Raw genomic sequence first — 16,499 nt, forward strand, 5'->3', positions numbered from 1 at the left:
CCATCTGTTTGTGGATGCCATGCTGTTGATGGATTTCCCTTTATTTGAAGAAGCATGTGTAGATCTTTCATAAATTTAGAAACAAATTGCAGTCCCCAATCTGAAATGACCTTTTTGGGTATGCTGTAGTTTCTGAATACGTGATATCTAAATAATTGCGCTACTCCTTCTGAGGTGATCTCCATCTGAGTGGGAATTGCTTTGATCATTTTTGTGAATCGGTCTACCACTACCATTATCATGTTGTATCCGATTGATTCTGGTAGTGGTCCGATTAGATCCACTAAAATGATTTGCCATGGTTTACTTGGGATTTCGTTTGGATGAAGTGGTGCCGCTTTCTTTTTGTGGTCTGTTTTAGTTCTTTGGCAGACTTCACATCCATCTACGTTTTTCATGATATCTCTGTCCATATAAGGCCACCAGTATTGTCGAGTGATCAATTCTTTCGTTTTATATCTGCCTGGGTGACCTGCAATGGTAGAGTCATGGTTTTGTCTGATGATTTCTTCTCTCAACTTGGCATCTTTCGGTACATATATCCTGCCTTTGAACACTACGTAGCCTTCTTCCTCGAACCATCCGTCTTCTCTCCTCTCTATCTTTCCTTTCATCTTTTTTATCAAATCATCTACGTTCCCTTTCCTTTTTAAGATCCATTTTGAAATTACTAATTCTTCCTCTTGACTATCTTCAATTGCTTGTCTTTGTTTTGATGAAAGGGTCATTTGTACGAATAGTTTCTCATCTAATAGTATGACATCCTCGTTGTCTTTTTCTCCTTTATTGTGATCTGATCGTCTTGAGAGCAGATCTGCTTTTATATGTTTTCTTCCAAGCATATGGTGTATTGTGAAATGATATTGACTCAACTCTGTCATCCATCGTGCCTGTCGCCTGTTCAACTTCTTTGGTTCTTTGAAATATAACAGATTTTGATGATCCGTCCATATTTCAAATTCTTCCTCTGCATCTATTAAGTAGTGTCTCCATTCATTGAGTGCTGTCATGATGGCAAGAAGTTCTTTATCATAGATCTCGTAATTGCGTTCCGTGGGGTTCAATGCTTTAGAGAGGTATGCAATTGGCTTCCAGTCATCTTTTTGTCTCTGTGATAAGACAGCTCCCATTGCAAAGTCACTACTATCTGCTTCTACTTTATATTGGCCATGTGGTATTGGGAGGGCTAACACAGGGGCTGAAGCTACGTGTCTTTTAAGGTGTCAAATGCTTTGCGTTGTTCATTTCCCCAAATGAATTCCTCTTTTCCCATTAACTTGGTCAATGGTTTTGCTACTTCCCCGAAGCCTTCTATAAACCTTCTGTAGAAATTTACAAAGCCCAAGAATGCTTGGATGTCTTTTTTGTTTTTACATTCTGGCCATTTGCTAATTCCTTCTACTTTCACTGGATCCATGCGAATTTCGTTTTCTGAGATGATCAATCCCAGATATTCTACTTCTGTTTGTTCGAAATCACATTTCTCTGGTTTAAGGTAGAGATGGTTTTTTATTAGGATTTCTAATACACATTGCGTCGTTGCTCTGTGCATTTCTATATCCTTCGTGAATATCATAATATCATCTAGATATATGATTACAAGTCCTTTGTGTATCAATTCTTTGAAGAGCGTGTTCATCATTGTCTGGAATGTGGCAGGGGAATTTGTCAGCCTGAAGAACATGACTAATAGTTCAAATAACCCCCAATTTGTTCTGAACGCTGCTTTCGGCTCATCTCCCTCTCTCATTCGGATATTATTATATCCCCACCTTACGTCCAGCTTCGTGAAGTACTTTGCTCCGCTCAACTTGTCTACTAGTTCTCCAATCAGGGGAAGTGGATATCTATTTTTGATAGTGATATCGTTTAATTTCCAATAGTCCTGAACTGGTCTTAGCTTTTCCGTCTTTCTTCTTTATGAAAAAGAAGGGTGATGCAAATGGGGATTTGGATGGCCTTATCCGTCCCGATTCTAGATTCTTTTTTAGAAACGCATCTAACTCTTCCTGTTCTCCTCTCGCTAATGGGTAAATATTGCAATCTAGGGAGTGATCTCCCGGTATTAGTTCAATTGCATGGTCCCATTGTCTCCTTTCTGGTAGTGCGTCAAACTTTTTTTAATCAAATACGTCTTTGTATTGATAAAGGTGTTTTGGCACTATCTTTTCAAATCTGCCTTCTTTTGGATCTTTGCCCGCAGCTTTGGCTAGTCTTTGTGCCATTGTGCCTTGGGCCCTAATGTGATAGTATTGATCGTTGATAGTGGCACCTTCAAAATTATGGAGATTTATCTGTATCAATCTTTCCTCCATTTCAAGTTCTCCAAAGAGTGTTTCAGGATCCTCCTCTGGATCAGAGATTCGGATTTTGGGTTTGCACTCTTCAGGACATCTTTCAAAGGTTAACTTCGACTCCTTCCAGTTTATTGTTGGGTTATGTTTGTTTAACCCCTCATGTCCTAAAAACATCTTTCCATTACCAAGATTGGTCATGGCAAGATGAATTCTTTCGATGTGATTATCAATTTCCATGAGCAGTATCACAAATTCATTGATGGCTCCATTTTTATTAAGAGTACCATCTGCATTATAAACTGGGATTGGTCTAGGTATCTTTCTTGTTTCATATTTTTGGTCTTTCACAAATTGAGAGTCGATGCAACTCCCCGTGCATCCACTATCTAATAGTGCTTCAACCGTTTTTGTTTTTAGAGTATCTAGCGTAGTGAGCCTACATGTTACGTTCATTTGATTGCCTTGGGTACCCCTAATGTACTTTTTAGGGGAGGCAATTTCTATGATTGCTTGTATAGCTTCTACTTTTGGTAACTGGTTGATTTCTTTTATCGTTTCCCGGGTTACTTCTCTAGTTCTCTTTTTATGTGTCCAGGCACTTAGAATCCCAATGGATCTTTCTTTACTTTGGTCTCTAAGCCTATCTACTACCCATTCTGGGGTCCAGACTTCTTTTCTTTCTAGGTTTTGTTTTGGAGGGGTTCCTGACCTCCCTTCTACAGTCTCTGCTGCATTTTTCTCCATAGAGCTCGCCGCATCGGGTGTAGGGATCTTAGCATCCACTGTCAGTGCTGCACTTTCTAGCGATTTGCCCGCCGTCAAAACTGCGGATGTCTCGTCACTATGCGCCGCTTCTGCTGCGGTTGTGCTTTTCCTTTTTGCATCTCTTTCGTTTCTTATTTCTTTCTTTGTCTGTGGATTTTTTGTATTTTTATTGTCAATGCTATCTGGTAATTTACATGTTTCCACAGACAGAGGGAGAAATCAATTCGAAATGTCTTTTTGGGGCGCAGCCGGTTGATGCAGTACCGCTGGCCTCTTTAAAAACCCGCTAGGAGTTTTTCTCTCTCTTCCTTTGTCATCTTTTCTAAGAATTCTCGGACATTGAATTGAGGCTTCTTATTCTGTGCGTCTTTGCACTCGAAGCTCCTATGTCCTTTCTCTCCGCACTGGTAACATCGTCCCTCAGTACGGAATTTTGCTTTATCCACCTCCATCTTTTCTCCACTACCTGTATAAGTGTAGCCAGTTCCATCTCTCTTCCTCTCTGTCTTTTGTTCCGAATTCTTTTCATTTGGATCCTTTCTTCTCTTTCCCATGTTCTCTCCAGATGTAGTCTATCCAGATGAGTTCTCGTTTCCATTCCTGGTAATCTCTAGGAATATGACCTCCGTAGATTACCCGGTCTATCAAGGGCTTATTCATATTTTGTCTCAATAATGAGACCAGGAACTCTTTGTTCATCCTATTGTTATATCCTGCCCACCTCTTCTTTTCTTCAAACTTTTCAAAGAAGGCTTGAGCAGTTTCATTGCCCTGTCTTAGGGTCAATATTTTTTTTTGCAGTTTCTTTTTCAAAACTGTCTTTAAATCTTTCTTCCATTTTGTCGGCAAAGAATGGCCAACTTCCGTATGTATTTGTGATGTCAAGCCCCAATTGTTGGGCATCGACTCTGTTCTCTAGCTAATCAGTTCGAAAGGCTGTGGCTTCTCCTTCTTTCATAAAAGATAGCACAATGCTTATCTTTTTTCTGTCGTCTTTAAAATAGGCGGTGTCATCTTCAAAATGTAAAAGTAAGGACTCTCTGAAAGCCCGGTACTTTTTCTTATCTCCTGAGAAGTTTTCTGGCTTCTCTAGAGCCGTCCTAGTTCTTTCTACCCTTTCTGGGGGTGGTGTTATCTTTGTCTTTTTCAGCCTCCTCTCTAAGACGCTTACTTCTTCTAGTGCCTTGTCGAGTTGGGACTGATATAGAAGGCGGGTTTCTCTGATTGCCTTCTTGACTTCTTGTTTTATGTATGCCTCTAAGGAGACTTCTTTGGGCGGGGGAGTGTCTATTCTGGGTAATGAGTCCATCATTTCCCGAGTAAATGTGTTGTCTGTGCTGCTGGATTGCTCAGGCTGATCTCGGTATTCTAAATTGGACATTTTCAAATTGGAGTTGTTGTGGTGGGGGAGTTTCTTGTTTTATCACAGGGGAAAGGCTTCTGATTGGTGTGATAACAGGGAGTGGGAATTGTCCTTTGAAAATGTAATCTCTGGTGTAAATGTTTTGTTTGCCGATCCAGATATAAAAGTCTCTACTGAGCATAGGAGTTCACCAGTGATAAGCTGGATCAATACACCGCTTCTAAGATCTCTAGTAGTCTATCTGTTTCTCTTTTGAGTCAAAGTGATCCTCTTCTGTTCACCACTGACTATGTACGTATTGTGCTATTTTTGTATTTTTTACAAATTTTATGTAAAAGGCTATAGTAGAAAAACTAGGTCCGAATAGTTGTCTAGTTTTAACTGGCTTCTTAGGCTCTCGGTTCTTCTCCCGACTGGCGGACGCAAATGCGCGGCCTAGTCAGAGGAAAGAGAAATTTGAAACTATGTAAAAATGAGAAAATTCCAGTGGTTCCACACCAAAGGAATTATGAGGATATAATGGTATTTTAAAGGGGAATGGTTTGGAAGGAGTCTTGGGAGGTTGCTGGTGAGACATTGGCTGGGAAGAATGATAGGATGGTGTCTGGTTGAGTTGGGATATGAGCCAATGGAATGGTAGGTTGTATATGTGGTTGGTAGAATGTTTTGAGTAGTGCAAAGATGATGATGATGGTGATGATGATGATGATGATGATGATGATGATAGCTGCTGTTACGTTCATAGACAGTACTCGTTACAGTTGTCGTCCAGCAATGTATGATCCAATGCTTCAATTCTATGATGGTGTTGTATTGGTGCTTCATCCCAGACAATAACTCTGGTATGTCTCAATACCTCATGGAGGTCAGAATTTTTTGGAATCCTGCATGTGGATGTTTCATGTACAGGAATAGGGATTCCAAATTGTGAACAAGCTGTGCAGCCACCCTCCAAGAGCAGGGATGCAATCCCAGAGGATGCTACACATAGAGCAAGATTATGATTATCCCTTGCTCAAACGGCAGCTGTAATTGTATTACAGAGAAATGTTTTGCCCCCACCTCCAGCACTGTGGATAAATAAAGTTGTTCCCTGATTATGGTGGATTAACTGTGTAATAGTATCAAAAGCATTCCGCTGCTCTTGAATAAGCCTCTCTACATTATCTTCAACCTCCAAAGTAAGATCAAATTTGTCATAATTTTGCTGCTTGTGGAGAAGATAGTTTGCAATGATAGGCTCCCATTGTTGCTGAGGAAAAGGCATTGGTGGGAAGTTTGATAGATGCTTGTTGGATTGAGTAAGTATGGGTTCCAGCAAGAATAGCACATAATTATAAAGTTGGTCTTCTGAAGGTTGGGCAATCCCTTTTTGAAGAAAGCAATGGTGTAAATCATCACAAATCTTATACAGGCTCATTTGGGAGACATTGTAGTAAGATAACTGCAAAAAGAGCACAAAGTTCAGGGCCTGTCTGCATATCTCCTGCTTCTACTGAATACTGATCCCATTCACCATTGTCTTCTAACAGGCCATGTGTAGCACATGCAGCTTTGTAAGTTGGATGTAAAACCCCATCAAATGTGCACAAATCTTCCCAACTCTCTTCTCCAGGGACCACAGTGAACAGTGTATGGAGGTAGAAGCGCTCCCATTGGCTTGGATGGACAAACATTATTCTCCCTATAGCAAATTATTGTTTTCTTGAAGTCCATTTTTTGGCACCTTGGTTCCAGACAAAGTATGGAGGATAATCCTGATAAGGTATGTGACAACCTTCAGGGTGATCTTTATTAGCAGTGAACCATTCTGTGAGTTGAGTCTTTGATGTACGGTTGTTATTGATAATATTCTCTGCATCATCATGGGCATTGAAGAATACAGTTTGCTGATCCACTAAGTGAACAGGAAGGCGCAATACCATTGGTTTTTCTTCATGCATTGGGAACTCCAAGAAATGCTAGCATGCTTTCACCTGACCAATATAGCGACCATCAATGTATGTGTTCCTTAATCTCATCTCTTGGCTGCCTTGCATCTTCATGCACAATTCCTACATCTGCACCTTGTCTGTTAAATCCCTACAACTTTTGCCGAACTAACGGAGGTGTAAGTCTCAAATCAGACAAGTAGTGTCAAGTATCAATATAAAGAAGTAATCAACAACTGAGGAAATGTATGTACATGGGTGTTGGTATATATACATTTTCTGAAGGTCAGCCATGAGGCGCTGACTGATGTTGTGCATCATAGTCTAGGCTTTGTCACGTGATTGTTATGTGATCAGATATAATTAAATAATGAATCAAAAGAAAATAAAGGTTTGACTCGGATCGTGACGTTGTCCTCCCACCACAATTGAAGCTCAATCATGGCCCTTGTCAATATATTTATGAATATATTTGACACCTTTAACAGATGCACAGATTTCAACTTTGATGTGACAGTCATATTTGGTAGAGAGATATGTATTGTAAGGGACAACATCACAATTATCAAAAACATGACCACTTGGAGCTGTATAAGTCCTCCCATTATCAGGCCTTGCATATTCTGGATAACTATCATCACCAAATCTGGTTTCAGCACAAAAGTCTTTGCAATAGCGCTTTGAGCATGCTCTATTCTTCATGCACTGGGGTCCAGGGTGTTCAGGTCCACACGGACTGTGCATTATACACTTTGTGACCTTTGGTTATGTGACAGGATCAGGAATTTGAGCAGAGACAACAGAATCAACCTGGGTGGCATCACAGATTTTATATTAATCTTCCAAAGATATAAGAAGATGCATGTGTGGCAAACCCCGCTTTTGGTATTCCATAGTGTAAACAGATCCCAAAGTCAAGTCTTTCCAAAGATCCCATCTTTAACTTTCTTCAGCAGTGCCCTTTGTTTCTAATAGAAGATACGTGCAACAATGTCAGGACAGTCTGCAGTAGTCTGTTTTCTTGTAGGCATATTGGGGTCATCATCTACTTCACCGGCATTGTTATATTCCAGCAAAGCCTCTTAAATTTGAAGCCAGTTGGTGTTTTCTGTTATTGTAAGGAAAATATTGGGTTTACAGCAGTGATAAGATATAGCCATGGAGTCCTGGAAGAGCTAGTACATGTGCCACGTACTACAAGAATGAGAAGATGGTAGGACAATATTTTGACCCAGTTGACCTAAATCTATTTCCCCATCATTTTGATCCATAGCATCTTTAACACCTTGGTAAAGATCTGCCTTTATGTCTTTTTGATGATGATGGACCCACTTCAATTCACTTTTTTCTGTGGATGCCCATGCATCAATGCAATACACCTGAAGTAGCTTTCCACCATAGAAGAGATTAGATTGATCGGTTCTCCAGGGATGGAGACAGTATGCATAATAACACCACTGGGAGACATATTTGCTGCATATATTTCCATCAGCATTTTGAATGGACCGTATTGTCATATGCTTGAGTTACATTGTCAAATGGGACACATATCACATAACTCCCTAAAACATCTCATAAATTCTAGCTCAGCCGAAGGCATAAACCTTAACACATCCAAAAAAGCAGTTTTCTGTGAACCATGCATACATGCTAAGGCTACCCGAACACCATTTCCTAAAATCAGTCAAACCCGAGCTAAAACCTATGGTGAAAGAATTCACTCAGATGTTTGGGGCCCAGCTGCAGTTCAAGATATCAAAGGAAAATGTTACATGTTAACGTTTACTGATGATTACACCAGAAAAACCCACCTTTGCTTGCTAGTGACAAAGGACGAGGTTATCTCCATGTACAAGAAATTTGAAGCCTGGCTGAACATTCAAAAGAACCAAGCTAAGATTAGAATCTTGAGATCTGATCAAGGCGGCAAATACACCAGCACAGATTTTGTAGAACATCTGCAAAAACAAGGGACAGTCAGAGAGTTAATAATCCATGACTTACCTGAGCAGAATGATGTATCCAAACGATTAAACTGCACACTTGTTGAATCAGCCTGAGCAATGCTACTAGACGCGAGTCTACCTAACAATTTATGGGGAAAAGCATTCAGGCACACAGTATGGATCAAAAATAGGGCACCTACAAAGGCCATAGCTGGCAAAACGCCCTATGAGATGGTCCATGGATCAAAGCCAGACCTTCAAGGCATCCACAAATTTGGATGTACTGCCTACGTGAAGGTTATTGGCACGGGAAAGCTCAAAGTGCATGCAAGAGCTGGGAAATAGGCCGGATTTGATAGTGAGTCCGAAGCTCACAGGATCTATTGGCCAGAGTGATGTACCATTTTGGTAGAACGTGACATTGCATTCAACCTGGACAAGCGACTTGCCCCTGCTAGCCACCTTGACAATTATTTAATCTTTGACGATCGATCTGATGAGCCTGAGGCTATAACGGACCCATTAGCCACGCACGAGAACAATGTGTTCGAAGACTTACCGATCCCACTTGATCACGTCTATCAACGCCGCCTCAAACCTCATCCAATTGATCCACCTGCTATCCACTCTATCAGCTCGTCATCCACCCCAATCCCATCATTGACGAAGCTTCAAATCACCATCAAATCCCTCCAAACCCTCAAAATGACCTTTTAAAGGCCTTTGACCCCGCAATTGAGCCTCACAAACATCCCAAACGTGCAGAACCGAAGCCACAGGGCTTCTACAGGGCTCTGCACAAAAGACAAAGTGTCACATCAGCCCCACTGATCCCACCAGATGAGTCAGGCAACAAAAGCAGCGACAACAGTGCTTACACAAGCACCTGCCTCCTAGCTGCAGATCCGAACGCACAACTCAACAGCAACACACCAACAATGGCCAAAGCGCTATGAGGACCACATAGAGACAAGTGGTTAGAGGCTATCAATGAAGAATTAAGGCAAATAGAGAATTTGCGCACCTGGAATCTCGTCAAAGCGCCACAAAATGCCAACATCATAAGATGTCACTATGTTCCTCAAATAAAATGCGGTCCTGAGGGCAAGATCCTAAAATTCAAGGTTCGGTTAGTTGCAAATGGCAACAGTCAGCAATATGGTGTTGACTACAACGAGACTTACTTAGCAGTATTACATTTGACAACAATCTGACTTGTTCTTGCCCATGTAGCCGCCCAGAACTGGGAACTCCATCAAATAGACATCAAAAGTGCCTATCTAAATGTATGCAAGTTGAATAAAGGACTATACGGACTAAAACAAGCTGGCAAACAGTGGTATGCAAAACTATCCACAACCTTCGCTAATCTTGGCTTCACCAAGTCACAACATGACCACGCCTTATCCATACACCATAATAAACAAGACAGCATCGTTGTGGCTGTCTCTGTCGACAAAATGTTGATTGCTGGTAGCACCATCTCATCCGTTGAAGTTTTCAAAAAAGAAATGAAGGGAGGATACAAGATAACAGATCTAGGAGAAGTAAAATGGCTATTGGGTATTGACATACAACGAGACAGAGAGTCATGCACCATCTCTCTTGGCCAACAAGCCTTCATCAACTCTATACTTGCTCGTTTTAACCTATCTGAGTCCAAACCAATATCAACACCCATGGAGCCAGGTATGCTGCTGAATAAGGGACAATCACCTACCAATACAAATGACAGTCGAGAGATGACAACCATACCTTACAGATAGGCGATTGGTTTACTTATATACCCATCTCAGTGTACTCATCCCAACATTTCCTTTGCAATTTCAAGCCTCTCTCGTTTTCTTGAAAATCCTGGACAAGCTCACTAGTCAGCCGCAAAACAAGTATCCAAGTATCTCAAAACAACAAGAGACCTACACTTAGTAATAGGCTCAACCAGCAAGGACCTTGTTGGATACACTGATGCAGATTTCACCTCTCACCTCCATAGACACTCCATCTCTGGCTACGTTTTCAGAGTCAATGGAGGCGCGGTATCATGGAACTCGAAAATGCAACCACTGGTTGCACTGTCCACTACTGAGGCCAAGTACATATCCATCTCACACGCAACCAAAGAAGCCATGTGGCTGCAAAACATATGGGCCGAAATCACAGCCGCATCAAAACCATCAAAAATAACTTTATATAATGACAACAAAAGTGCCATTAAACTCTCAGAGAACAATGTCTACCATGCATGAACCAAACACATAGACACACACTTCCACTTTGTACGAGAAGCCATTGAACACAACAAGATCAACCTACTATATTGTCCTACAAATGACATGCCAGCTGATTGTCTCACTAAACCTCTCTCTCGTTTGAAACTAGAATATTTTGTCAAGCTCATGGGGCTGATTCTCATTTGAGGGGGTGTGTTAGTATTATACATTCACATCTCTTATATCAGACTTCATTCTATCTTGTCCGCTTTTCTAGCATTACCTAATACATAATTTTCCCACGGTTACACCAAAAACTCGTAGATTTCCATTCTAGAGCCTCAGTTTTTTACACACAGACTGAGGTATGTTATTTCATTATAGTCACAACAACATTTACTTACATCTACCATAGCATTTAACATTATCCTTACAGGTAGATATCAATACAGTCTTTTACACACAGACTGAGCATTTAACATTATCCTTACAGAGTTTATATCAGCTATCAGTTACCTTCAGGTTCAAACCTAGTCTGCACCCAGTAGCCAGTAAAGGAAAGGGTAAAGAAAAGGCAGCAATTAGGAGAGTCCTTCCCAAAGTGGGAATGGTTGCACTCAGAAGCAAATCCACCCACAAGGAACAAGAGGAGATTGAGGGGCTTGATGAAATTCTAAGTGATGATGAACATGGTGCTGACATTCAAAACCAGCCCAGGCCCTCCAAACCAGGTGAAAAGCGGCAAACCATAGCCTTCCAGGAATCAACAACCAGGCCCGTGCCCTTCAAACCAATGCCCAACCTCATTTTGGCTCCTTCTATCTCGGGGCAGCAATCTGTAGGTGTAAAAGAAGTGGACAAAGTCAGTCCCCGGCATGCTTCTATTACACACAAGTCTCAGAGGAGGTTCCTTGCTGGGTTATGTACTAAGGAGGAATACCTGAAGTTGGTGGATGCAGTGTACCAACTATCAAAGGACAGGCCTGGGCCCGGCTCCCAGAGTAATAGCCAGCCAGAGGATTACTTGGACTACTGGCCATCATGGGCCTCATGGGGCTATGTCCACAGCATGATTCCATTAGAGATTCATCAAGGCAATGGAACTCAAAACCTGTTGAGGTGGCTCCACGTGCAGCCTTATCTACATCACCCGGGGTCCCAGGACAGCCACACAGGTATCAGGGGCCATACAGCTATGGCCCTGATATGTTTGGCAGTAGAAATGCTGCTCTGGGACCTTCTCCAATTTGTTGATGAGGACAACAACCTGACGTGGTCATACATTGAGTTTGCCATGGTGGGCAAAACTATCCTCCCATTTTGCAGGGACATGACCACTGCAATACAAAATAGCTTGGAATCCGCCTTCCCTGACAAGGCAAGGCCTCTACTCAGGATGGTGACAAGGGCAATGCAGATGGATGGGGAACCCAGGAACATTGCACACAGGACAAGGTCAGGTAATAGTCCAGTAAAGCGGCTTTAACAAGCCAAGGACACCAAGGTAGATCAGATGCTAAAGGTAAAGAAACCCAGGAGGCGTTGAATAGTAGGTACACCTCTTGTACAGTAATGTAATAAATGTACATAATAGCCCTGGGTTCAAAATGTGTACCTGGGGATGTGAGCATTATAGTCATCCCGGGTTTAAAAGGTGTATCTGGGGATGTGAGTGTTGTAGCCATCCAGGGTTAGATGATCTTACGGCCCGGCTGAACAGATCATAGATCACTTGGCTATAGACTGTTCCCAGGCAATGTTTCCATTTTGCCGAGCATCACTTACAAATAGCTTATCAATGTGTTGAAGTTAGACAGGTCCCGGGGCATGTTGATGGGGCCCGGGGTAGAGTTCTCAGACTTGTTTCTTATCACACATTATCACGCTAAGTTTGTAGTGTGGGTAGCTCAAATCTTTTTGGATCAAGTAATTAAATGTACACTGAGTGGTAAGTGAGGAGAAACTAAGTACAGTATATGCAAATGAAATCTAGTTGAAAAAAAAGAAAGAAAAAAAGAAATTTATATTACAAGTCCATTGAACTATAATTTCTTCTAATTGTACTCCCTCTCCTTCACTTTCAACCTTGCTACCTCATCCTCAAGCTGGCTAATCCTCTCATAGAGATCCCTAATGATCCCCTGCCTTTGTTCCATCCTTGCCACCCTTTCGTCCAAGGAACTTGAAGGAGGCGGACTCCACTGCTGTACTGGGGACGACCATTGTAAGTGGCTGGGAACCGGGGATGTAAAGCTGAAGTCAATGAGGTCCCGGCCATCACTTTGAGGAGTGAAAGCAAAAGGGACCTCACCTCCCGGGGGCGTATGAGGCCTTGGTGGCTGAGGTTCATCCCCTTGTTGGGCCTCAAATGGCCAGTAAGGTGGAGGCCCGGGGGATGGACAAGGGGTTTTAGTAATGTCCAAAGGTGTTTTTTCCTGCCTGGATGGGTTGAGAGAGTGGGGAGGGGAGATCAGGGTGGGACAGAAGGGTGGGGACAGGAAGGGGGTGTTGGGTCGAGGGAATGTGATGTCTGGGGGGGCATCAATAGCCTCTTGGGGACAAATGGGAAGAGGGCTGGGGGATGGCAATGGCATCCCAAACATCCCTGGCAGGAGAGGGGATTGCCTCCCTCAGCCTGGTGATCCACTCACTCAGGGCCTGGATGGATTGCATTGGCATCTATCTCCCTGGGTTCTCTATGGGACACCTGGGGAGGCCTCCTTGGGGCTGGCGCCTGTTGAGGGGGAGGAGGTGGTGAAAGGCATACAGCAGGTGGGGGAGTGTGGTGAGCAGGAGCTGGAACTGCTGCTCATGAAGGTGGGGGGACCCTGATTGTAAATCGGGTCCCGGTCGTTCTATGGGGCTGGTAAACCTTAATGGGAGGGTTTGGCACTTCTGGCTTGGAGGCCACGGGCTTCCGGGACTTGCTCCCCAGGCTTGCGTTGTTGTCCCACACACACTTGTACTTCTCCAGGATGCACTTGTTGCAGGATGTCCTCCACTTCTTTGTCTGCTTACTCCTGCTTATGGTGTAGGCAGACTTGTCCAGCCTGCACCACTTGCACCCCTCCTCCATGCTCTTCCCCTGCAGATCCTCTACACCCCTGGTAATCTCTACCACCACCTTTTCCTTTCTCTTGCCGGTTGGAGGTGCTACAAGGTCCGGGCACTGACCACCAGAAGTCCCCGGGCCAGGGTGGGTGTGTGGGGGGCAAGATGGCCTTGAGGGCCCGGGAACGGGGGGTAGAGATGGGGAGCGCCGGGACAGAGCTGCCCTTTTCACCTTCTTTGACAAAACTTTGGGCATGTGAGCAACATCACACTTTTGTTTGCCTGTGGTGGGCATCGGGGAGCTTCTGGAATGTGCTGGCTGGATGGGCATTGTGGCAAATGTACGAGGACAAGGTGGAACCACTGTGAAAATAAACAGTCAGTAAAGAATTGAAAAATGATGAAAAAATAAAAAAACATACTTTGCAACCACCACCTATTGTCCAGAGCCTCCTTCCTCTCAGGAGTCTGTCTCCTGGGCTCAAACCAGACTGATTCCTCCACCGTCTCATCATCCCGGGTGATCAATGATGGATCCACTGCCCTTCCCTCATTTTCTGCTCTTCCAAACTGCATTACGGCCGTCAAAAAGAGCCAGGGGATGTGGAAGTTGTGCCCGGCTTCACTTCCCTCCCATATTGTGTCTGTTCCACTCACTACTTCCTCCCTCTGCCTCTCCATAAACTGGTCCCTGTGTTGGACAGGAACTATGGGCCAGTACATAACGGCCTTCCTAACGCACTTGTTGGCTGTGTGAATCTTTTCTTGGGTGGAGAAAGACATTGAGATGGTGTTTTTGGTTGGGGAGAGGTTGAAAGTGTGGTGTAGGGTGTTATGTCTGAGTGACTGAGATGCTAAAGGCTTCACTATACATGGATCTGGTGCCACAAATTGTGCCCATGGGAATGTTGAGAAAATGCACGTGATGAAAGCTGGACTTGGTATTTTTCACAATCAAACACCGCAAATGTTGCAACTACCAACTCCACAGTACAAATCCAGTGCCTGGGAACCATCCCCAGGTATGTCCCATAATCTCAAATATTACTCCACCACCATCTTGAAATACTTTTTCTTCAGATTTACTACCCATGTTACCCACCATGTTACCCACTATATATGACCCAACAACCATGAATCATAAGTTCATACATTGATTTGTACTTGAAAGGTCTGATATACATTTTTTCAGCAATTTTAAGTAAGTCAACTGGCTTATCAGACAATTTTCCATCCTTGGAGGGGTCCAACTCATCTGAATGCTCCCCAGAGTCCTCTAAATGCTCCCCAGATGCTTCCTCAGATCTCTCCCCAGCACTCACTCTTACAAACAATATCTTTGATATTGGGTTGCCATGCAAAGCTGCAAAATGTGTCCTCCGATATCTGAAAGCAACCAGGGACATGGAACTACGATATGATGGCACAGATGTCTCCATGGACATGGATTTCTATGGATATTCGGATGCGGATTGGTCTGGAGACCCAGACACGTCTCGATCAACATCAGGGTATGTCTTTATCACCATCCAAGGAGCAATCTCCTGGACAAGCAAAAGACAAAGCACGGTAGCTTTATCCTCCACGGAGTCAGAGTACATTGGATTGAGCAATGCTGGACAACACCTTGTCGGAGGTGCTACTTGCTACAGTATAATGACTCCTAGGAGTACAATTGTGCTCCTAGGAGAACAATGGTGACTCCATGCAGTGGTGGCTATGTCAGAGATTTCTGGAAGTGGCTGCAAGGTATTGCACTGGATTGCAAGCCCACAATCAACGGCACCAGTTGCAATTGATTATCGGGAAAACCCTTATCTTTGCAATGCAACTACAATCTAATCGTAATCACTGGGTCTGAAACCTGTAATCAATTGCAATCAATATTGTATCCCCTTTAGGAGTATCTGAAAAACAATATTTTTTTGGCTTTGCAAGAGACAAAATAAATTGCAATATTCCAATTGTAAGTATGGTATTTGTACTGACAGGGATTTGAACCCGCGGCCACCCCACTTGCAAGAGCCATTGCAACCAAGTTTTTTTTTCAATATAGCCACTTCGCCAAAGAGCTGACATTACTATAGAAGTGTACATCAATATAACTAATTGTTTTGCTGGACTGCTTGTAATGTACTTATGAAGTGATTGCAACACCACACAAGTATCAGCAAAGGTTGATTTGTAACAAATATGTTAGAGTATGAAATCAAATAGCTACTTGGTACGACGAGTGCGCTTTGTAGTAGTGGTGCCAATTTCAGTACTACCTGTAGCTACTTCTGCAGACTTCCCTTTACCACTTTGACCCTTCTTGGTTTTCATCACCGGTGCATTGGTAATATTATCTCTGGCCTCCTCCTCTAAAATATCAACTCCATCAGTGCCAACGAGCTTGCGAGAGAAAATGTTATCAGTAGATAAAACATTAATCTGCACGGCAGATGGTGCAGCGGTTGCCACTACTACTTCAATATCATCTTCGTCAGAAGAAATATCCATTTTGGCCATTGCTTGTTCAACTTCTTCGTTATAGTGATCTTCTTGCCCTGCTATAACTGCCTGAATAGTCTTGCGTGAAGAAAAAATGTACCAGTCAAAGATTTTGTATATCTCTTTGACTTGTTTCTTGTCAGCTTTCATAATGAGGATTTTCTTGTAGTTGCGGAACAGGTCAAAGTACTTTAAACCTGATTTGGCACCTTTGCCATCATGTGGAAATTCTTTGTCAGGAGAAACTAAGAAAACAGCCTATATAGCAAGATCAGAATGACAGCCGCTCAGAATAGTCTACTTTTAACTCACCACAACTGCACCACAACTGCTCCCCATGCTAGAGATCCTGGAGTATTCATGGTGACATCCCATGTCTTTGCATTACTTTTACCACCAGCGCGGCCACCCTCAAGTGACTTTGGTCCATGAAATGCGACTTT

At 43.0% G+C, this 16,499-nt stretch overlaps 1 protein-coding gene across 1 annotated transcript; it reads left to right on the forward strand.

The window, feature by feature from the left end:
* Positions 1-11,119: 11,119 nt before the first annotated feature.
* SERLADRAFT_404736 (uncharacterized protein) lies at positions 11,120-11,998 on the forward strand (the record flags this gene model as incomplete). The annotated part of the gene is made up of 1 exon (XM_007312490.1): positions 11,120-11,998. One exon carries the CDS (start codon positions 11,120-11,122, stop codon positions 11,996-11,998), a length of 879 nt encoding a protein of 292 aa, XP_007312552.1.
* Positions 11,999-16,499: the final 4,501 nt, after the last annotated feature.

This window comes from Serpula lacrymans, assembly GCF_000218685.1.
Source record: "Serpula lacrymans var. lacrymans S7.9 unplaced genomic scaffold SERLAscaffold_1, whole genome shotgun sequence".
Lineage (NCBI taxonomy): Eukaryota > Fungi > Basidiomycota > Agaricomycetes > Boletales > Serpulaceae > Serpula > Serpula lacrymans.